Here is a 24,725-nt window from a genome sequence, read left to right on the forward strand (position 1 = left end):
CCAAAAATCTATGTCCGTGGACGTTAAAATCAATGTCGGTCCGGAACGCACCAAATCTGAACCAAACATAGACGTCTGTGATTGGTTCAGATTTGGTCTCGACCAGACCAAAACCCAACGTCCGTGGATGTGGAAATCAAGGCTGGTCCAGACTGCACCAAAAAAATACATTTTAGTTAGGCTACTTGATTGGAGAAACCTGCATGATGTAAAAAGTGTCCGTCTCATCACTACAGATAAGGCTACATCCTCTTTCTACCATAGCCTATATCTGTTACATTATTCATGTTAGATCATTTTTTTAGACAGAACGTTGGCCGAGCACCGCAACAATCTCTCCAAAAGCAACCTGGAGAGTTGCACTAGGAATGGACAATTTAAGTATTTTGTACCCCTGGCTTTGACAAAGTAGGCACTGCTTATCACAGGGCGGCGTTGATAGAAACTGTCATTTTTGGGGGGCAGAATTGAATATGTTGGTCCCATGTTTCATGAGCTAAAATAAAAGATTCCAGAAATGTTCCATACGCACAAAAAGCTTATTTCGCACAAATTTAGAGAGAGGTGTGCCATATCAAGAAGTTCATTGAACAGCATGATCATTACACAGCTTCACCTTGTGTTGGGGACAATAACATTTCACTCTAAAAATGCAGTTTTGTCACACAACAGAATGCGACAGATGTCTCAAGTTTTTAGGGAGCGTGCAATTGGCATGCTGACTACAGGATTGTCCACCAGAGCTGTTGCCAGAGAATTGAATGTTTGTTTCTCTACCATTCGCCTCCAACATTATTTTAGAGAATTTTGCAGTACAACCACAGACCACGTGTAACCACACCAGCCCAGGACCTCCACATCTGGCTTCTTCACATGCGTGATCATCTGAGACCAGCCACCCGGACAATTGATGAAACTGAGAAATAGTTCTGTCTGTAAGAAAGACCTTTTGTGGGGAAAAATTCATTATTACTGCCCAGTGTCATGGTAATTATTCTAATCAAAGGAGAGAGACTTTTAGATTTTTCAAAACAATTTAACTTTATTATCGATTAATTACTGCATTAATGGAGCTTGTCAATGACCCAACCGTAGGTAAGTCATTGAGAGCCCAACCAGCAGGACTAAGCCCCAACATTTTATAACAAAGTCCATCCTCCTGGATGTTCATGACAAACAACAGATGTGTGGAATTATACAAAGGTGCATTGTGATATCAAGCAACAGACAGCAAGATTTACATTGCGCCAGGTTTCTGTCTCTAAGTCATTTACTACTTGTTTATACAAAAATACGAACGTAACATAGGACACTAGGTCCTTCCCTCGAATGATTAAGTCAAATGTTCATCTTTCATATGGGATAAATAAACTGGAAATTGTGTCTCCCTGGCACCGACGGACAGGCACACAGACACTAATCATGGAATGAAATGTTGTCTTATCACCAAGCCATTGTAAATCGACTGACAGTGTTAAACCTCAGAGGCTCCTCTCAGATCACACAGACACATGAGAGTTCTAAGAACCCTATTCTGTTACCTCAGAAAAACAGACAGTATGAATGTACTAATATAGGAATACATTCTAATATAAAAGTAATGTGATTAACATAATGTTGTAATTCTACCACCCCAGTCATGTGAAATCCATGGATTAGGGCCTAATTTATTTATTTAAATTGACTGATTTGCTTAAATGAACTCTATCTCAGTAACATCATTGAAATTGTTGCATGTTGCGTTTATATTTTTGTTCAGTGTATATATAAAGTTTTATGTGTTGTTGGAGGTGCGTCTTGGTCAGTTTAGCTCAGAGAATGCCGCCCTTGTCAATCTGCCACCATAGGCTGCTGCCTAATCCTGCCTAATGAGTGGGCTACCCTGGATCCCTCCCAAAGTATAAATAATTTAAAATTCCTTATATTAAGCAAACCAGATGGCACAATTAAATGTTTTATTTTATTTACGGATAGCCAGGGGCACACTCCAACACTCAGACATAATTTACAAACCAAGCATTTTGTGTTTAGTGAGTACGCCAGGTCAGAGACAGTATGACATGGGATGTTCTCTGGATAAGTGTGTGAATTTGACAATTTTCTTGTCCTGCTAACAATTCAAAATGTATGAAGTAATAAGTACATCATTTTCTTTAGGAATGTAGTGAAGTAAAAATTAAAGTTGTAAAAAATATAAATAGTATAGTTCAGATACCCCCAAAAATGGCTAAGTAGTACTTTAAAGTATTTTTCCTTAAGCACTTTACACCACTGACAAAAATGTGTCATTATCCTCGCAAGGGGAGGGTGCTAGAGTTTTGAAAACAGGGATGTCAATAATTTTGACACCTATCTACATTTTTGTCATTTAGCAGACACTCTTATCCAGACCGACTTATAGGAGCTATAAGGCTAATATGCCTTTCTCAAGGGCACATCGACATATTTTTTACCTAGTCAGCTTGTGGATTCAAACCAGCAACCTTTCGGTTAATGGCCCAATGCTCTTAACCGCAAGGGTACCCTCTGCACTGCTATCTTTCTGAGATTTATTTGTATTACTTGTTAAACAAAATCTCTTTCTCTGCGCAATTGTATTAGTATAAAATATATTGCTTAGGATTTTTATTATTTATTTTATACAGTATTTTCTGCTCAACATTATCAAGGATGACAATAATTATGGACCTGATTCTTGAAGTATATCTCTTATAAATGCCTCATGAGCTTAGTTCAACTGTCTTACCACATCAGAACTCAAAAGATAAATAAAGTAAATCTAAACCAACACTGTTTAGCCTCAAAACATGGTTAAAACTATAATTGTGATATCATGGATGGTTACTCCTTGCATACATAGGTCTCATTTTGAATTTGAGAATGGTTACACTTCTCCATGCCCATACCTCTGCTTTTTACATAAATTAAGGTGGAGTGAGCGCTTTTTATTCTTTCAATTAAGGATTCCAGCTTTAAGTGACAAAGGTTTCTTGATTACTCAAAAGGTATTCCGACCCTGGCTTTAATAGTCAGCCATTAAAAATAATGGCAGTGGCAATTGCTCTTTACACATAAGCACCTTGAGAAAGGATGTAATAGACAGAGGTACAGTATAATAATACCTTCTAATTTGGGTTGATTCAAATGTATTAAAATGATTAAACAATATGTTAATGTTTATATTGAGTTGACCTGTGGCTAAATTGGGAATTAGAATAAGGTACAGAAATAACCTTATTTGAGTGCAGGTTTTCATGTCTAAGACATTTTTTAGATCCCTTTGTCAAACCATCTTGGAAATATAGCAGATAATCAAGTCTTCATTTTTGGCTTTTGCTGCTTCTATTATAGACTGAATGGAAGTGTCTAGAATCACAACTTGAGATCCATGCATTATATTTTTCCGTTGAGATCAATGCAAGATTTATGTGCATGTCTAAGTTACGTAAAGTTTGTATTCGTTCTAGTGGTTGTAATTTCGGGAATGAAAACACAACAGAACCTTAAATCAGGTGTTTAAAAATATGATTCAAATTTTCCAAAATAATAATAAATAAACTCCAAACACATATTCTCAAATTCCCACAGTTTATTGGTTTACACCCCTAAGCCCACATAACCAATGCATTAGCCAATGCATTAGGGTGCCGTAAATCTATGACTTTTGACTTTTGAAAAGCCATAGTCAATCAATCAATAATATAATCATTATTTTAGCAAAAAAAAATATTTTTCATTTACAATCTGTAGAAGCTATGAGAATAGAACGGTGCAGTACCTTTGTCAAGCATCACAGCACAGTTGAAAAATATGGCAAATAGAAATCCAACATGGATGATGTTGAGAGATAGATGGGAGGGGTTGAATGGAGCTGAAGGGTGGGATTAATAACAAGATAACCAATGTAAAACATACGGGGTCTATAAAATGTATATAGGTTCAGAAATGTTGTGAAATACCACAGTTACAAATAGAAATCAAACTGGATGGACATCAGAAATAGAGGAAGGACTAAAAACAAACTAAATATAACTACTGTAAAATAGATTGTGTCTGTAAAATGTGTATAAGATGTATAAACTGACGGTAGAAGCCTAAGTGTTGTTGTTTATTCGTTTACTCCATTTGGGGGAAGGGTGGTGGGGATTGCGGGGAATAATAAAGGTATGTTCTAAAAAAAGTATGTATTTCTATATAGGTATGTTTATGTATATATGTGTATATGTATGCATATGTGTATGTATATGGATATATTTACCCTAAAAAAATATATGGGGGATTGGAAATGATGCGCACAATTACATTGATGGAAGTAACAATCTTTCCGCAATATTAAGCTGATCCACCCCTTAGAAGAAAGAAAAAAATTATAATAAAAAATAATAAAAATCTATGACTTAACATTCTGTTATAGATATTTATGCATGTTATTGCATATGTTGGGTCTCAATGAGTATTTTGTATATGAAAGTTGTCTTTAACGTGTTTAAGGTTAGACTTCAATTTTGATGTCCTCGTGGAAAGTTGGCCATTTGGATGTTGTACATTTGGAGTCCAGGATTGTAGTAAGCTGAACCATCATATTTCAAATCCAAAGGCTCACTGTTGTCCAGTTGTTGAACTAGGAGTGAGAAACAGAGATGTGACATTTTGCATGGCCGATTTATGATAGCAGGTGCTTTCCTATTCATTTATTCAGTCCTATCAGATAGAAAATATGCCAGGAAATCATCAAAGGGAAATATCTCCAAGGGAACTGCCTACCTGGGTCTGAGGGGAATTCCTCAACAAGCTTCCTGTGTGTGAAATCCCGTCGGCCTCTCCTTCTCTGGATGACATAGACCACCATCGCCACAAAGCACACTGCCACTCCTGTGCCCAGGGTGGCACCCCATGCCTCACTCCTCTTCTTGTTCTGCACTGCATCTGAGGCCAAGCCTTTGAAAACAAAAATGCAATCATCACAAAAAAATACATGAAAACGAGAAGGGAAATACAACATTCTAATATTGGTGCAATTCTAATATATGGTGCAATACATTTAGTCTGGAATAACATATTTATGTATTGCAAAATATTCTTCCGGTCATACTTTATTTGGACAATTCCATATAGATTATCTACAGATGGTCATACTATTAACAAAGTATCTGTTGATAGGCACGTGCTTACGGTTACGGTTATCGTTAGGGATAGGTTTAGAATAAGTGTTAGGGTAAGAATTAAGCGTAGGGTTTGAGGACAGTAAGTTGAAATGTTGTTGACAGTTATTGAACATCTACAAATCATATACAGTACAAACCATATACTTGGTACTAACCAAATAAAGTACCATAATTGAGGCGAAAATGTGTGTTTTAAAAATAAATGTACAAAAGGATATAGAGCACCCTTTTACATGAGCAGTCTCAACTCAATAGACAGTACTATTTCCCAGCCATGTAATTAGGCTACCACAATCAGTGCAATTACCATGTGTGAAAATAACAGGTTTCATTGCATTTCTGTAAACGTTTTCCATCTATTTAATCACGTTGAACCTATTAGTGAAACAAATAATTAACCAATGTCAGGCAAATGAAAAGTGTAAAGTGTATCAGTATTTTATTGTCGTTTCACGTCATTTGCGAAATTATCACGCAATCGATACAGTGCCTTCAGAAAGTATTCCCACGCCTTTACTTTTTCCACATTTTGTTCTGTTACAGCCTGAATTGAAAATTAATTTAAATTGAGATTTTGTGTCACTGATCTACCCATAATGTCAAAGTATAATTTTGTTTTTAGATTATTATTTTTTTAAATGGATAAAAAATGAAAAGCTGAAATGTCTTGAGTCAAATCAAAACAAATTTTATTGGTCACATATACATGTTTAGCATGTTATTGCGGGTGTAGCGAAATGCTTGTGTTTCCAGCTCCAACAGGTAATATCTAACAATTTCACAACAATACACACAATACACACAAACCCAAAGTAAAGGAATGGAATTAAGAATTTATAAATATTTGGATGAGCAATGTCGGAGCGGCATAGACTAAGATACAGTAGAATAAAATACAGTATATATATGACATGAGTAATGCAAAATATGTTAACATTATTAAAGTGACCAGTGTTCCATTATTAGCCAGTTATTTCAAGTCTATGTACGTAGGGCAGCAGCCTCTAAGGTGCTACTGATGACTATTTAACTGTCTGATGGCCTTGAAATAAAAGCTGTTTTTCAGTTTCTCGGTCCCAGCTTTGATGCACCTGTACTGACCTCGCCTTCAGGATGATAGCAGGGTGAACAGGCAGTGGCTCGGGTGGTTGTTGTCCTTGATTATCTTTTTGGCCTTCCTGTGGCATCAGGTGGTGTCCTGGAGGGCAGGTAGTTTGCCCCTGGTGATGCTTTTTGCAGACCGCACCACCCTCTGGAGAGCCCTGCGGTTGCCTGCCCTCCAGGACACCTACAGGACCTGTTGCCACAGGGAGGCCAAAAAGATAATCAAGGCCGCGACGGTGGCACTGTGTTATCCTCAAAGCGGGTGAAGAAGGTGTTTAGCTTGTCCGGAAGCAAGACGTCGGTGTCCACGACGTGCCTGGTTTTCCCTTTGTAGTCTGTGATTGTCTGTAGACCCTGCCACATACAGTACGTCTTTTGTCTGAGCCGTTGAATTGCGACTCCTCTTTGTCTCTATACTGACGTTTTGCCTGTTTGATTGCCATACGTAGGGAATAGCTACACTGTTTGTATACGGCCATATTCCCAGTCACCTTACCATGGTTAAATGCGGTGGTTCACGCTTTCAGTTTTGCGTGAATACTGCCTTCTATCCACGGTTTCTGGTTAGGGTAGGTTCTAATAGTCACAGTGGGTACAACATCTCCTATACACCTCCTAATAAACTCAGTCACCGTATCCGTGTATTTGCCAATGTTATTCTTAGAGGCTACCCAGAACATATCTGCGTGATCAAAACAATCTTAAAACGTGGATTCTGATTGGTCAGACCAGCATTGAATAGTCCTTAGCACGGGTACTTCCTGTTTGAGTTTTTACCTATAGGAAGGGAGGAGCAAAATGCAGTCGTGATCAGATTTGCCGAAGGGAGGGCGGGGGAGGGCCTTGTAGGCATCCCGGAAGTTGGAGTAGCAGTGGTCGAGTGTTTTAGCAGCGTGATTAGTATAGTCAATGTGTTGATAGAACACACACATTTTTACAAATTTGCTTTGTTACAATCACCAGCTACAATAAATGCAGCCTCAGGATATGTGTTTTCCAGTTTGCATAAAGTCCAGTGTAGTTATTTGAGGGCCGTTGTGGTATCGGTTGAGAGGGAATATACATGGCTGTGACTATACCTAAAGAGAATTCTCTTGGGAGGCAATACAATTGGCATTTGATTGTGAATTATTCTAGGTTGGATGAACAAAAGGACTTGAGTTCTTGTATGTTATCACAATCACGCCAGTTATTCATGAAACATACACCCATGCCCTTCTTCTTCCCAGAGAGATATTATTCCTGTCTGCGTGATGAACTGAGAACCCAACTGGTTGTACGGACTCAGACAGTATATCCTGAGAGAGCCATGTTTCCATGAAACAGAGTATGTTACAATCCCTGATGTCTCTCTGGAAGGAAATCCTTGCCCTGAGCGCATCAACTTTATTATCCAGAGACTGAACATTAGCGAGTACTATACTTGGAAGCGGTGGGTGGTGTGCGCGCCTCCTGAGTCGGACTAGAAGTCCACTCCGAATAACTCTTCTCCGCCGGCGGTGATTTGTATCAGCCTCTGGAATCAATTCAATTGCCCTGGGGGGTACGAACAAAGGATCTGACTGGGGAAAGTCTAATTCCTGGTCATAATAGTGGTAATGTTGGTGAGTTACCGGCACTCTGATATCCAAAAGATCTTCCCGGCTGTATGTAATAACACCCAAAAAATTCTGGGGTAACAATGTAAGAAATAACACAGAAAAAAAAATACTACAAAGTTGTCTAGCAACTAGAAGCACGGCTGCCCTATCTGTCAGCGCCATTTTACTGTCAATATTCAAACTCTTTGTTATGGCAAGCCTAAATAAGAAATTGTTGCATTTTGCATTTATATTTTTGTTCAGTGTTGTTACTCCACAATACTAACCTAAATGACTAAGCGAAAAGAAGGAAGCCTGTACAGAATACAAATATTCCAAAACATGCATTTTGTTTGCAATAATGCACTAAAGTAATAATGCAAAAAATATGGTAAAGAAATTAACTTTTGGCCTGAATACAAAGTTTGGAGCAAATCCAACATAACACATCACTGGGTCCCACTCTTCATATTTTCAAGCATGGTGGTGGCTGCATCATGTTATGGGTATGCTTGTCATCGGAAAGGACTACAGAGTTATTTAGGATAAAAATAAATGGAATAGAGCTAAACACAGGCAAAATCCTAGAGGAAACCTGTTTCAGTCTGCTTTCCACCAGACACTGGGAGACAATCCCTGCTCTCCCAGAATCCCTGATTGAATTACGTTAACCAACCCCTGTAAGAGGAAAAGGATTATGGCTAAAATGCAGTTACAGGTTGCGTTAGTTCTGCTAATGTACTGTTTCAATTCAGTGAGGAGAAATATCTTCCTTAAGCCTTGGATTCAGCATCCAGGTTGTACTCATTACTTTTTGGACTAAAAGATAAATCAAAGAGAACTAAGGATTGTTTGTGTTACCCATGGAAACCCGATTAACATAAAACCCCTGTCTCCTTGGGCATACACTGCATTTGGAAAGTATTCAGACCCCGTGACAAAGTGAAAACAGGTTTTTAGACATTTTTACCAATTTATTACAAATAAAAAACAGATACCTTATTTACATAATTATTCAATTGATTGGGCATGATTTGGAAAGGCACAAACCTGTCTCTATGAGGTCTCACAGTTGACAGTGCATGTCAGAACAAAAACCAAGCCATGAGGTTGAAGGAATTGAGCTCCGAGATAGGATTGTGTCGAGGCACACATCTGGGGAAGGATATCAAAACATTTCTGCAGCATTGAAGGTCCCCATGAACACAGTGGCCTCCAACATTCCATCAAGACTGTTCCTAGAGCTGGCCACCCGGCCAAACTGAGCAATTGGGGGAGAAGGGCCTTGGTCATGGAGGTGACCAAGAACCCAATGGTCACTCTGACAGAGCTCCAGAGTTCCTCTGTGGAGATGGGAGCGCATTTCAGAAGGACAACCATCTCTGCAGCACTCCACCAATCAGGGCTCTAGGGTAAAGTTGCCAGACAGAAGCCACTCCTAAGTAAAAGGCAGATGACAGCCTGCTTGGAGTTTTCCAAAAGGCACCTGAAGGACTCTCAGACTATGAGAAACAAGATTATCTGGTCTGATGAAACCAAGATTGAACCCTTTGGCCTGAATGCCAAGCATCACGTCTGGAGGAAACCTGGCACCATCCCTACAGTGAAGCATGGTGGTGGCAACATCTTGCTTTGGGGATGTTTTTCAGTGGCAGGGACTGAGAGACTAGTCAGGATCGAGGGAAAGATGAACGGAGCAAAGTACAGAGAGATCCTTGATGTAAACCTACTCCAGAGTGCTCAGGACCTCGAAGGTTCACCTTCCAACAGGACAGCAACCCTAAACACACAGCCAAGACAACACAGGACTGGCTTCGGGAGAAGTCTCTGAATGTCTTTGAGTGACCCCGGACTTGAACCCAGTTGAACATCTCTGGAGAGACCTGAAAAAGCTGTGCAGAGACACTCCCCATCCAACCTGACAGAGCTTGAGAGGATCTGCAGACAAGAATGGGAGAAACTCCCCAAATACAGGTGTGCCAAGCTTGTAATGTCATACCCAAGAAGACTCGTGGCTGTTATCGTTGCCAAAGGTGCTTCAACAAAGTACTGAGTAAATGGTCTGAATATTTATGTAAATGTGATATTTCATATTTTTTTCATTTTGGGATATTGTGTGTAGATTGATGAGGAAAAAAACAATTGAATCCATTTTAGAATAAGGCTGTAATGTAACAAAATGTGGAAAAAGTCAAGGGGTCTGAATAATTTCCGAATGCACTGTAATGTGGTTTGTGGTATGCGAAGAGGAGATCTAACTACTCTAAGGCAGTTTTGATAGAACTTTATACAACTAAATGAAAAGTACCAGACTAGTCAATATGCTAATAAGAGTAACAACATGTTTACCATGAACAACAATTTCCCCTCTTCGAATAAGCTTTCATAATCTCGGTCATCACATTTGGAAATTCAAATGTTTACTTCCCTGACATCTCCTTATCTGAAGACTAAGCTTGTTAACCTCTTTTGCGTTTCTATTTTCTCACAACACTTTTAAAAAAATGTTAAAGGAGCACGCCCTGCATTTACATTAGCGTAAAGTGGGGCATTCATATTCCTGGCCTACACGTTTCATCACAATATTGTTTTGAATGTTTAAGCCTGACTCCTGACTGAACGTTCCACTCAATGCATTGTCAACTGTCATTGATGAAGAACTGCATTATAGTTGCTTGGAAATACATTGTCATTTCTAAAGGAGGCAAATACTTAGTAGAAAAAAACATTTGTCATCAGATTAACATGAGATATAGTATTGCGTTAGCTAGCTAGCTACGATTGTGGAGAGAGCATCTGATTCTAGCTAACTAACTCTAGAAATGCTAGGTATTTTTTACGAACTGCTAGCTAATGGCAACATTGCCATCTGTCTAAAGTAAATTTGATATTTGGATTTTTATTTTATTTTATTAGGATCCACATTAGTTCTTCCTGGGGCACACACAAAACATGACATAATACAGAACATCAATAGACAAGAACAGCTCAAGGACTGAACTACACTATTTCGAAATAAGAAAATAAGAACACTTTGTGCTGTGAGGTGTTGTTTTATTTGTTTTTTAAATAACTTTTTGAGATGGAAGGGAGTTCCATGTGATCATGGCTCTATATAATACTGTGTATTGCCTTTAATTCGTTCTGGATTTGGGGACTGTGAAGAGACCCCTAGTGGGGTAAGTATGTCTGTCAGAGCTATGTAAGTTGATTATAGAGACTATTAGGAATTTAACACATTAATATTTCTCACAAAAACAGAAATTGAGGCAGTCAATCTCTTCTCTACTTTGAGCCAAGAAAGACTGACATGCATACTGTTGACATTAGCCCTCTGTGTGCATTGAAGGACGAATTTGACGACATCATAACAATGGCAAAGTTTTTTCCTACTAATTATTTGCCAACTGTTATGCAAAGTCATCGTATTTCCGGGCCACTATACACTTTTAGAAAAAAGGGTTCTAAAAGGGTTGTTCGGCTGTCCCCAAATGGGAACCATTTTTGGATCCAGGTCGAACCCTTTTGGGTTCCATGTAGAACCCTCTGTGGAAAGGGTTTTACATGGAACCCAAAAGGTTTATTTATACGTGGAACCAAAAGGGGTTCTTCAATGGGTGCTCCTATGGGTACAACCAAAGAACCCTTTTAGGTTCTAGATAGCACCTTTTTTTCTAAGAATGTAGTGTAATTTAGATGAAACTGTCATGCGGGACTAGGTGGGTGAAGGAATCAGACGCAGAGAGTTCCACTGGGGAAAAGTGCTCTTACTTCGGCACACAAAAATGATAAGCCCAACAATACAGGGCGCAGACAATAACGTGACAACCCAAAAACACAGGGTGCCAAGTAATAAGAAAATAAATCCACCTCTACCTAAAACGCACACACGTAACATAAAGACAATACCGCACAAAACAAGGGCGGGTCCACCTACTAAAAATAGGGAAGCTCATTAAACCAAACAACAGAAACACAGGTGAAACTAATTAGACAAACAAACAGACAAACGAAAAAGGTATCGGTGGCGGCTAGTAGGACGGTGACGACGACCGCCGAGCACCGCCCGAACAGGCAGGGGAGCCAACTTCGGCGGAAGTCGTGACAGAAACAGTCATTAGTCACCGTTTGGAGTGACTGGGCACCACTCGTCTTTTGGGGGCTACTGTGGCTGAGGTGTCTTTAGAATGAATGTACACTCTAAAAATGTGGGGTTCATCAAGGGTTAGATCCTCAAAGTTCATCGAAGAACGTTACGGTTCTTGGCACTGAAAAATTCCCAAAAAAGGTTTTTCCACATATGAGGTGGGTTTCATCAAGGAAGCTTTATAGTTCTTGGTGTCACGTTCCTGACCTATTTATGTTAGTTGTTATGTGTGTTAGTTGGTCAGGACGTGAGGTTGGGTGGGCATTCTATGTTTTCTGTTTCTGTGTTGGTTTTGGGTTGCCTGGTATGGCTCTTAATTAGAGGCAGGTGTTTGGCGTTCCTCTAATTAAGAGTCATATTTAGGTAGGCGTTGTCACAGTGTTCGTTGTGGGTGATTGTCTCCTGTGTCTGTGTTATGTCTTACACCATACGGGATTGTTTCGGTTGTTCGTTTCGTTTCGTTTCGATGTAGTATGTTTCCTGTCCGTAAGTGTTACGTGTTAGTTATGTAAGTTTATGTTCAGGTTTCGTCTACGTCGTTTTCTTGTTTTGTATTTTTGAAAGTGTTTTGTTTTTTTCGTGTTGCCATCAGCGTTATAAATAAAAAGATGGCTTATTTCCCTGAAGCTGCATTTTGGTCTGAAGATCCTTCTCTTCTCACCTCGTCCGAGGATGAGGAGAGAGACAGCCGTTACAGAATCACCCACCACGCTAAGACCAAGCGGCAAGGGAAAACTAAACGGAGTAAGGGACAGGAGAGAAAGGAGCAATGGACATGGGACGATGTATTGGACGGAAAGGGTTGCTACACTTGGGAGGAGATCCTGGCTGGTAGGGATCGCCTCCCATGGGAACAGGTGGAGGCACTGAGGAGAGCAGAGGCTACCGGGGAGAGGAACCGGAGCTATGAGGGAACGCGTCTGGCACGGAAGCCCAAAAAGCCCGTAAGTAATTCCCAAAAATTTCTTGGGGGGGGCTAGGAGGTAGTGGGCCAAGGGCAGGTATGAGACCTGCGCCCACTTCCCAGGCTTACCGTGGAGAGCGGGAGTACGGGCAGGCGCCGTGTTACGCAGTAGAGCGCACGGTGTCTCCTGTACGAGTGCATAGCCCAGTGCGGGTTATTCCACCTCCCCGCACTGGTAGGGCTAGATTGGGTATTGAGCCAGGTGTCATGAGGCCGGCTCAACGCGTCTGGTCTCCAGTGCGTCTCCTCGGGCCGGCATACATGGCACCTGCCTTACGCATGGTTTCCCCGGTTCGCCTACATAGCCCAGTGCGGGTTATTCCACCTCCCCGCACTGGTCGGGCAACCGGGAGCATTCAACCAGGTAAGGTTGGGCAGGCTCAATGCTCAAGAGTGCCAGTACGTCTCCACGGTCCGGTATTTCCGGCGCCACCTCCTCGCCCCAGCCTAGTACCTACAGTGCCTACACTACGCACTAGGCTACCAGTGCGTATCCTGAGCCCTGTTCTTCCTCCACGCACTCTCCCTGTAGTGCGTGTATATAGCCCGGTGCCTCCAGTTCCGGCACCACGCACTACGTCGTTTTCTTGTTTTGTATTTTTGAAAGTGTTTTGTTTTTTTCGTGTTGCCATCAGCGTTATAAATAAAAAGATGGCTTATTTCCCTCAAGCTGCATTTTGGTCTGAAGATCCTTCTCTCCTCACCTCGTCCGAGGATGAGGAGAGAGACAGCCGTTACACTTGGTGGTTCTTGCAGGAACCTAACTACCAAACTGAAACATTTGGATTTGAGATGACAGCAAGTGCAGGCATTTAACTGGAAAATTGAAAGATCTCCTCAATTTAAGGTCAGGTTTCTCTCTTGTATGATCTAAATTGATATTGTTTTATGATTAGACCATCTATCTGTCATATTTGTTCAAATGGCTGTTGTTGGACACTTTGTCCCTTTTTACAATTCTTTCTAATACAGAAAATGGACACAATTCAATGGATATCCATCAACAAAGAGGTAAGAATATCTTAGAAATATAGCTGCATTGTGCGCCTGAACTGCTCAGTTATTTGTGTGTGCCTTTGTATGTACAATTAGTAGTGGTTTGCCTCATAATGGTATTCTCTAAAACCTCATAGGACTCTGTCACAGCAGCCATCTTCCTCCTCCCTTACCTCTCCAATGAAGATCCCAGAGCCCTCATTATGGACAAGGTATGTGTATGAAAACCTTTGTCAAAAGTTAACCGTTTTTCCCCCCATTCACATTTACCACAAAAACCAAGGTATGAATACTGTTGTGTGCACACATTGTGAATCATCTGTATAATGATATATTTCTTGTATTCACAGACTTCACCTTCCCTACACCTCTGATGAATATAACAGGAAACCTGTTAGATCACCATGCATTGCAAAATTATTCTGGCTATTCATAGCCTACGGAGGACATCAACAGCAACACGCCAGACTCGTTTTAAAGGGTTCTTCAAATAACTTATAGGGGTTAACCTACCCGTTTCATTTTGAAGAATCCCTGAAGGATCCTCCTGGAATCTTTTATTTTTAGTGTAACATGGCGTGACGCAACCAAGTGACGGAGGTGCAACCCATAAATAGAGAAAATATGATCTGGGTCCAGATATGGTGTACTTTTGTGTGACGTGGTTGTGTGAAACTCTACACCTTTTCTCTCTATGTTCCCTAAAGAAAAGGTAATAGCCAGTATGTGTTGTCAATTGTGTCACGTTCTGACCCTAGTTCTTTTGTTATTTCCTTGTTTTAGTGTGGTCAGAGCGTGAGTTGGGTGGGTTATCTATGTTGTTTTTTTTCGTTTGGCCTGGTATGATTCTCAATCAGAGGCAGGTGTCTTTAGTTGTCTCTGATTGAGAATCATACTTAGGTAGCCTTTTTTCACCTGGGTTTCGTGGGTGGTTATTTTCTGTGTCAGTGTTTGTCCCACACGGAACTGTTTCGGTTTGTAGTTCACGTATCGTTTATTGTTTTGTTTCTGTGTTCGTTTGTCTCATTAAAATATATTGTGGACACATACCACGCTGCGCATTGGTCCGACATTTCTTACTCCTCGTCAGATGAGGAGGAGGACAGCCGTTACAAATTGATTAATAAGTATTGCGTAAAAAGACTGCGATGCATAACTAGCATGCTGTACTGACTATGGAAAATCTGTAAGGCAACATGCAAATGAGGTAAACAAACAGGTCAAACAAGCCACAGAATAAACAAATCACTGGCTGAAATGTATGAGGTTCCTCCCAATGGTAACAACATTTTTCAGCACACTTTTCCAAGTATTTATAGTCAAGTTTGACAGAACTTACTACATAACTCTTACTACAGAGTTACTACATATTCAAATTCATGACTGCACCTGGCAAATCATGTGTACGTTTTTTGAAAAGAATGCAATTGAATTTGAATTGTGAGAAGAAATACTCGTAAATCATTTATAACCTGTCAAAATTGGGGGTATCCTCCTTTAACGAATGTCAACAATCACCCACTCAAAAGGGCTCTTGTTTAGTATGTTAGAAACTGGAGAGTAGTACTCTCACGCCCTGTACTGCAGTAATGAACCTCAGCTACTGACCTCCTCCTGCATGTAGACAGGCTAACACAGGGGTATTTTGTCCCCTGGAGAAGGCATTTGTAATGGAAGCCTCCACTCACTATGGGCATGCAGATAGTGTCTGAAACTCAACCCAGCCCAGCCGGTGAAAGAAGGGGAGTTTGTGCTTTGACAATGGAAAAAAATAGAGATCTGTCAAATGTGGGTCAGGGAGAGACCGGAAAGTAAGCGGGTTTGTAAAAAAAGATGGTGATATAACATTGAGCGTTGTTGGATATTGTGTTACTTTCTAACTAGGTCCCTCCGATGTTCAAATCTGATACTCTGTGGTTATTTGTAACTTTCTGGCTGCTCTGTCTTTGTCTGGTTGGTGACTCATTCATTAATGCCTCTCCCGAAACATTCACAACAATATCACAATGGTTATGTGAAGTGAACACACCCAAATTTAAACATTGTTGTGAGCTCTTGGTATTTCCCTAAAAGTTGTTACAGGCTCCCTTGACCAAGCAAGTAAGTAGGTCACAGGTGCACACAGCAGTACCCTTGAGACAAAGAATGTACCAGATACTTAGACACTGTCTCCTCACCTCTCGCAGAGTTGTTCCCTGAAGCGGCACCAGTTTCCATCATGTCTGTCGTTGTGCTGGGACCTGTGGTTGTTGTAGTTTCTGGAATGATTTTGGCAGTTGTAGTCCCAGGTGAGTCCAAGGGGAGCTCTGTGGTGGGGGAAGCTGTGGATGGTTCACTTGATGGCGCTGCTTTTTCTGGTACTGCAGTCGTTACATTATGGCTGTCCTCTGTACTGTTGGTTACCCCGTTCTCAGTATCAGGATCTGGACCGGCCTCCTCTGTGCTATTGGTGTCTGGAGCTGTGGTTGTCTCGTTCAATTCAGTGTCATTGGACATGGAATTAGAGCCATTTGAGTTTTCTGTGATTGGAGTGGTTCTGGTAGTTTGGAGTCCACTGTCCTCTCCAGTTGCATTGGAAACTTGGCTTGAGTTTAAGGCAACACTCACTGGGGGTTCTGGTGCAACAGTGGTTTCTGGAGATTCAACAGCGGTCGCTGGCGATTCAGGGTCCTCTGCTGTGGCATCTGGCAACCCTGGTGGCATTGTGGTGCCAATCGTCACATCACCTGAAGTCTCGCTTGTGTCCTGTTCCCCACTAAATGACATGGAACCATCTGCGATACCCAAAGGAGAGTTATCTGTTGACTCAGTATCCTCCTGGTTCGTATCAACAATGCCATTGGACTGAGCTTGTGATGTCTTGTTGAGCTTGGATTTGAACAATTGACGAAGCCAACTTTGATCAATCGTCCGTCCGGGAGAGTTTGTTGGTGCCTGGAGCAAGGCCACATGAAAACCTTGCAGTTGCAGAAGCAAAACAGCAGTGATGATTGAATAAAGGTCCATATCCCGTCTCTCTCGTTCGTGTTCTAAACAACAATCAACACGTAAACAAAAGTATTTTTGTTAGATACATTGAGTCAAGGTTGGTTCTCCACAAATGTAAAAAAATAAAAAAAATAAAAAAATATCCCATTTTGGCCTCGAATGTGCCATGGTCTGCAGGCCACCATTGACTATAAGCAGAGAATATACAGTATTGTACATCATTTTTCTTAGGCAACCAGTCACCAAGAATGAACTAAATGTATGAATAGTTAAATTGATTAAGGCGAGACAAGGACTTTATGAATTCCCAAGATTCCCATAAAGTATTTAATATTCCGCATGTTCTGAAACAAATGCTCACCCTGTAATACAAAAAAAGCAAGCTCTCAATGGGGGTTTGGCTGACTTGACTCTATCGTTATCTTTTAATAGAATTGTAATCTATTCATATCAATCCAGGAGATAAAGTGTTGATGCTATCAGTTTGGCTTTGACCTCAATTTTTATAAGGCCTGGTCAGGGTTAGGAGGACAATTATTTCCCCTGAATGGAAGCAAACTCCCAATGTTTTTGCAATCAAATCTCCCAGAACTTGTATTTATAAGAGTCTGCCAACTCAGTTTTGGGGACAACAGACTAAATGAATGTCAATGCAAAAATCATTTAGGGTGTAACTATGGGGAGACTCCCATGTACTTTAGTTGAGTCAATCTGGGATGAACAGCGATATTTCCTGTTAAAGCATACTAAATACGCATTCAGCAGCATTGTCAAAGCACGCATGAATGTCTGGCTAGCATTTCCCCTTCAGAAATATCCTCAAAGCCAAGGGTTGAATAGGTTTTGATAGCATGATAGAAATAAAATAACATGTCTGAAATCATGTATTCCGTCTGTTGGGACTACTAATCTTACATAAGTGTATTTAAATTTAAGCAGAGAGAAAGTGTCATGATGAACTCAGTCATTGTAGACCATCCATTTGGCTAAATGTTATCCTCCTTCAATCACTCTGAGTGTCTTTGTGTTAGGTTTGTGTCCTCTTCCAAATTGACAAATTTGGTTTGGTAAAAATACAGTTGGGTTAATAACACCATTTGAGTCCCCTCAGAAATTAAGCAAAAAACCCATATACGCTTGGCAACTACCTGAATCTGCATTGATAAAAGAATAGTCTGGATGGGATGACACATGTATATTGGTTTGCCTGACTGGTGGACAACTACAAAGAGCAACTTTAAACCCCGACCCCAATATGATCATTCGGTTTCATTTGAAAGTGGTATGACATTTACAGTCGGATTTTGTGGCGCTATCAGTGAACGAATCAGATTTCTTGCAAGTCTGTAACCTTACAAAAATACCAAACACATGTAAGTGTCACACAACTCAACGTCTACCATACATCTCCCATACAGAAGAAATGGTGAAAAAGCGCTACGTTACTAAAATCACCATCGCCACATACCTTTTTCTGGTGCTCGGTCAGGTGGTTACAGCTAACAGGTGTGAGGAAGGCAGTGAGATCTCTCCGCGAAACAGCCAGCGTATGAGGGAGAGGGAACTGATAGGCCAGGGAAGGGGAAGGGGCAGTGCAGTGGAGGGAAGTCAGATCAGAACAACCAGGAACCTGTTCTACCTGATTTTACACCTGACACAAACACCCTGTCATCCAGCCAATCCCTAAATGGTAACATGGTACTGGCTCTAGGGTAACTAAGGTTATTTTAGACATGTCATGGTTTTCCGGTTTATCTTCTGTATTCCTGAGATGTACACTACACATCAGTTTATTTGAGTTCAGTTCGGTTTCCAGGTACCCAGCACCTGAATTCCCTTTTTGGGCAGAGCATCTGCCCCCAGGTCCTCGGAACATTCCTCCCTTGTGATTTTGGAATGTCTGCTGTCGTCAAGGATACAAAAGGGCAGTACAGCTTTCATCCATGCCTTGTCTCTGGTTTATATTTGGCAACAATTGGCGTAGGGCTATTCGTGTGTCGTTACAGGTTCTGTACGTCATAACCTGGTATTCTTGTTGTCGTTTTATTCAGGGAGGAACGTGGCGGAACGTACAGTAGGCCTCTGCTAACTGAGCCAATAGAACCTAGCGTCTGACAGTGTAAGTAAAGGAGACAAGGAGAAGTGTCACTTGAAGCAAATAGACTAAATGCAGTGTGTGGGAGGTTGAACTGTGTTCAGAGGCATCATGCCCATAGGGGGCACAGGGGCACGTGCCGACCCAGATTTGTCCTTTTCTTTTAAATAAAAAAGATGTTTACTTTTGTTGATGTTGTTGTTGTTTCTCTGTAAAACTATTAGCCACCTAGGAATTTTATTAAGTTGGCTTTAGCTAGACCAGATAGGTTCCCAATCTTCCAACCTTATAACTAGCAACCAAGAAGCCATTTCAGGCTATCAATCAAGTTAGAGTAGCTAGTAGCTAGTCTAACTATTTTAGCTGGCATGCCTGCTTGCAAGGTTGGTCGACTTTAGAAAAGCAAGCAATAACTAAATTTAAAAAAACATTCACTTTCCTTTCAATCTTTTACCCAGATCTGTGCAGAGAAGCATATTTTGTTTCTTTAAAAAAATAACCACCAGTCAGGAGGATGCAGGCAGCAGAAGAGGTATGCTCAGATATGCAGAAAAACAGACATATGTTTTACATTAAGAAAAATGATTAGGGCTCTAGATTGCAGGAAAATGCTAAATTCTCCCTCCGGACCACGCCACAGCTATCCTAAGATTTTTGGGGAGCATGACGCCCCTGACTGTGTTCATAAGTTCTAAGCGGCATATTTACTTGAAAACATTCAGTAACTGTCACGTTCTGACCCTAGTTCTTTTGTATTTTCTTTGTTTTAGTTGGTCAGGGTGTGAGTTGGGTGGGTTCTATGTGTTGTGTTTCTATGTGGGGTTTTCGTTTGGCCTGATATGGTTCTCAATCAGAGGCAGGTGTTTGTCATTGTCTCTGATTGGGAGCCTGTTAGGTAGTGTGTTTTGTGGGTGATTGTTCCTGTTATGTCATTCATGTTCGTGTGTTCACTATTTCGGGACTGTAGTGTCTTCGTTTATTTCGTTTGTTTATTGTTTTGTTCTTTCTTAAAAGTATTCGTAATAAATATGAATACTCACCACGCTGAATCTTGGTCCGACATTTCTTACTCCTCAGATGAGGAGGACGAAGACTACCATTACAGTAACAAAGGAGACTGCATCAGTAAACAGGCAGTACATTGAGTTCTATATTTAAATACTGTCTGTGAAAAATATTCTGGTAACACCTTTATTTGCCCTTATTATACCTATGTAAATACACAGTAATAACTGTAGCAACAATATTGGTGTTAGTTATAATAGCTTTTTTATTGCATGGTAATAGAGTTTAAGTAATAGTATAGCTTATTACACAAGTGTAACAAAGAGTGTAATTACAAATCAATATGCTTTTGTTGAATAGAATAAAATGAAGAATATTATGTAAGAGGTAAGATCAGTTCACAATAGTAGCCTTATCCAAGGGTTGTCAAGTGTGTTTATAAGGGTTTTGAACATCTGGCATATAGTCAGTGAACGTGAATCAGTTAAAATTGAGCTGTAAATTGCTTTTGGAAGTCACGTCATGTTTATAGTCCAACTATGAAGCAGAAATATCTCATAACCCTGCCATGGAATGTTGTTACGTATACATTCTACACACATTTTACATGACTTTAAAATTTTTTTTTTACAGTGGTTACATAGCAAGAATAAAGTAATTTGATATACATTTAATCTAGATAGATAGTACTTATACATTATAAATTGGGTTTTAAGTCTTAACTGTTACAGAACATGAGCTTTTAAACCCACACCTCACCTACTCTCAGTCCATCCCACCTATCTTCGTAAACCGCCCTCATATGATTTCCATGTCAGTATTGATGAAAAGTGGCATGGAATCAATGAAAGGGTTGGTGGGATGAATTTTTCAGCCTTGTCTCACCCAAAGATAAAGATAAGATAAGATTCACTTTATTGTCCCTGAGGGGTCATTTGTCTTAGTGCTGCTGCTTCCACATGAAATAGATCACATAATACAAGTCATATAATACAACAATATTGCAAAAGGTTCAAAGATAGGGATTTCCATCAAAATGAGCATCACCAAAGTGACATTGCTAAGCATCACGATAGAGAGGTTAGTTGTAGGATAAGGTGAGACTGGAGTAACTGGAACTTGCACATTAGGCAACCATCTGAAATCATGTGGAAATGTCTACAATCATGAAGAACTGACCACAGAGTCAGTGTCCCTTCCATTGACTCATTGACTTTTGTGTGGGTGGGTGTCTGTGTGCATGGACATGCGTGTACTGTATGTATGTGAAGGCGTGTCATTTACAGTTTACCTGATGAAATCTCTTAAGGATCTGCACCTTTTTTTCAATTTTTGCCTAAAATGACATACCCAAACCTAACTGCCTGTAGCTCAGGACCTGAAGCAAAGATATACATATTCTTGATACCATTTGAAAGGAAAAACGTTGAAGTTTGTGGAAATGTTAAATTAATGTTGTAGAATATAACACATTAGATCTGGTAAAAGACAATACAAAGAAAAAAACATGCGTTTTCAAATAAAAAATGTAATCATCTGTAATGAACACGAGGGGAGACAGAGAGCTGGTTTCAAGCGCAGGTGTTTATTGCAAAGTACCACAGGAGGAGGCAGGTAGCCGGGTCCAGGGGCAGGCAGAAGGTCAGACACAGGGAGTCCAAATGGGAAAAAGTACAGGCAGGGAAAAGGCTAGTAACGTAGTCCGGGAGATCAGGCAATAGGTAGATAACAGGAAATCCGATAGGCTAAAGTACATGCAGAGAATAGACGAAAGGCGGCATCAGTGAGGCAGGCAAAGCGATCACTGGAAAAACAGCGCTCCGAAAGACGTGTGTCACAAAACAAGCAATACCTCACAGTGATGGGGTGCAAAGAACTGAACTAAATAGTGTGTGATAATGATATACAGGTGTGTGAACAGGTGATTAGAATTCAGGTGATTGGGATCTGGAGACTGAGCTGCGTTCATCACCGCCTAGGTGTTTGAGGGTGTGAGTTGGAAGCAGATGTTACACCATCATCTTTGAAATGCAAGAGAAAGGCCATTATATCACTTAGGAGTCTAAGTGCAATTTAGATTTTGGCCACTAGACGGCAGCAGTGTATGTGCAACGTTTTAGACTGATCCAATGAACTATTGCATTACTGTTCAAAATGTTGTATCAAGTCTTCCCAAATATGCCGAATTGGTCAATTGATACATTTTCAAGTACATAACTAGAGAGAACATACAGAAATTATATGGTAATAAAAATGTTTAGTTTACACACTCCCAGGAATTTCATAAATGATGGATAATTTGCTACAGAAAAGACACTAACCTTCACACATCTATCTTTCTGCCCATATAAGACATGTCTGTGTTCTGGGAAATGTTCTTGTTACTTACAACGTCATGCTAATCACATTAGCGCACGTTAGCTCAACCGTTCCGCGGGGAGATGGGGGGGGGGGACGATCCCGTATAAGGTGTCCTGAAATACTGGCTTGCTCTATTATACAATTTCTAAGCGTTGACTGCTTTCCACATAGTCTCTTTGTATAATAATTGTCACCATTTTCCATGTCCTCCGCAGTATGAATGCCTACTTTTCCCAAGTCTCACCAGTATGAAATGCTATACTGCCACCAGATGTCAGCACTAAACAATGTACTAATAGACAAGGGAAATATCTGTTATCTGGACGTCAGCATACTGTACACTTTTCAAACGCATTTACCCGTTTCATTTCCTATTCACATTTCAAAGGAAAACAAATTACTGTTCGGTTAGATTCATGTCTTTGAGAGAGTTCATAAATAACTTATCACCCAATGTTTTTGAGTAGAACTGTTCGCTGGTGCTCTACGCATGGTCATGGCTCTTTAGAAGTAAAATGCTTGCTCTATTACTAAGTCAGTCGTGCACAAATGTTTTCTTTAGTTGAATGACACCCTTTGGATTGATATTCCTAATAGAAGCACGCTGTGAAATCCTTTTAAAACATATATTTCAGTATAAAATAGACATCTAACATTTCAGTCTTCTCATTGAACAATAGTGTTTTTGTTGCTGTAAGACTAATGTGTTATCCTCATATAACATAATTCAACTCCTGTGGGTAATTATATTGAAACATCACAGGCTAAGTATTATTAAGTTCTACAAGTCCCCGATCTACTATTAACTGTAACATTATGAACATATTAAGTTACAATCATTATAAACATCTAAATATCATTGTGAAATAAACAACTGTTAAATTAATATCCTGTTTATTGTGTTTTGGAGTGTCTCCTGGGATGTCTCCATATAACAGATTGCTTGTGGTGATCTTTGAGCAGATGAAAGCGGGTCGCATTCATAAGGGCAGGCAATGGAAAACGTTTTAAAACATTTTGCAACGGAAAACAAAAATGAGTGTTTCTTATTGAATAGGTCTAGGTAGTCCCTCCCTGTTTCAGTCCGTTTTCTTCCATATGGTGCCTTATGAATACGACCCAGGATTCTCCAGAAGGACTTTAGCAGGCCTGTCAACATGGTGAGAACAGACCACTATGCAACAACAACATGTGGAGTTGAGCAGCAAGGTCTGGAGAGAGAGGCCTGGAGAGAGAGAGGACTAGAGAGGGAGAGGAATTCCTCTGCGATGACATCACCGCCTAGCCATTATCTGAAATCAGACCGTTTGAGGGAGAGAGAGAGAGAGAGAGAGATAGAGAGAGAGAAAGATCGAGAGAGAGAGAGAGAAAGATCGAGAGAGAGAGAGAGAGAAAGATCGAGAGAGAGAGAGAGAGAGAGAGAGAGAAAGATCGAGAGAGAGAGAGAGAGAGAAAGATCGAGAGAGAGAGAGAGAAAGATCGAGAGAGAGAGAGAGAAAGCGAGATAGAGCGAGAGAGATGAAGGGAAAACTGAGTCAAAACATTAGGAAAAGGGATAAGTGATTTTGAAAGATGGGAAAGATGAGAAACTATCCAGCAAAGGATTCCAGTGACCTATTTTCAATTTTTCAAGATATTTCTCTTGTTGTGGAAGTGAGTCACTGGGACTAGTTCCCTATTCTACTCCTCACCACATGATCAGAGATTTTGAGTTTTGGCAAATACACTGTTCAAAAAAATAAAGGGAACACTTAAACAACACAATGTAACTCCAAGTCAATCACACTTCTGTGAAATCAAACTGTCCACTTAGGAAGCAGCACTGATTGACAATAAATTTCACATGCTGTTGTGCAAATGGAATAGACAAAAGGTGGAAATTATAGGCAATTAGCAAGACACCCCCAATAAAGGAGTGATTATGCAGGTGGTGACCACAGACCACTTCTCTACAACCTACACAAGTGGCTCAGGTTGTGCAGCTCATCCAGGATGGCACATCAATGCGAGCTGTGGCAAGAAGGTTTGCTGTGTCTGTCAGCGTAGTGTCCAGAGCATGGAGGCGCTACCAGGAGACAGGCCAGTACATCAGGAGACGTGGAGGAGGCCGTAGGAGGGCAACAACCCAGCAGCAGGACCGCTACCTCCGCCTTTGTGCAAGGAGGAGCACTACCAGAGCCCTGCAAAATGACCTCCAGCAGGCCACAAATGTGCATGTGTCAGCATATGGTCTCACAACTCCTTGCCTGAGACCTGTAGACTTGTGTTAGCTCTGAAGACAATGCCTAAGCTTTAGCACAGTGGGCTGACCCAATCATGC

The 24,725-nt window shown here is 40.6% G+C and overlaps 1 protein-coding gene and 1 long non-coding RNA gene across 2 annotated transcripts; one reads left to right on the forward strand and one right to left on the reverse strand.

Annotated features, from left to right (window-relative positions):
* Nucleotides 1–3,571: 3,571 nt before the first annotated feature.
* On the reverse strand, nucleotides 3,572–18,682 carry LOC129834248 (mucin-15-like). Its single transcript, XM_055899063.1, has 4 exons — nucleotides 18,413–18,682; nucleotides 16,134–16,985; nucleotides 4,765–4,938; nucleotides 3,572–4,621 (listed from the first exon to the last, which is right to left on the reverse strand). Exons 2-4 carry the CDS (start codon nucleotides 16,960–16,962, stop codon nucleotides 4,500–4,502), a joined length of 1,125 nt encoding a protein of 374 aa, XP_055755038.1. The 5' UTR covers nucleotides 16,963–16,985; nucleotides 18,413–18,682; the 3' UTR covers nucleotides 3,572–4,499.
* Nucleotides 13,400–14,992, forward strand: LOC129834249 (uncharacterized). Its single transcript, XR_008756227.1, has 4 exons — nucleotides 13,400–13,807; nucleotides 13,933–13,971; nucleotides 14,094–14,168; nucleotides 14,307–14,992. It is a non-coding gene; the product is annotated as an uncharacterized LOC129834249 (long non-coding RNA).
* Nucleotides 18,683–24,725: the final 6,043 nt, after the last annotated feature.

This window comes from Salvelinus fontinalis, chromosome 35 (genome assembly GCF_029448725.1).
Source record: "Salvelinus fontinalis isolate EN_2023a chromosome 35, ASM2944872v1, whole genome shotgun sequence".
Classification (NCBI taxonomy): Eukaryota; Metazoa; Chordata; class Actinopteri; order Salmoniformes; family Salmonidae; genus Salvelinus; species Salvelinus fontinalis.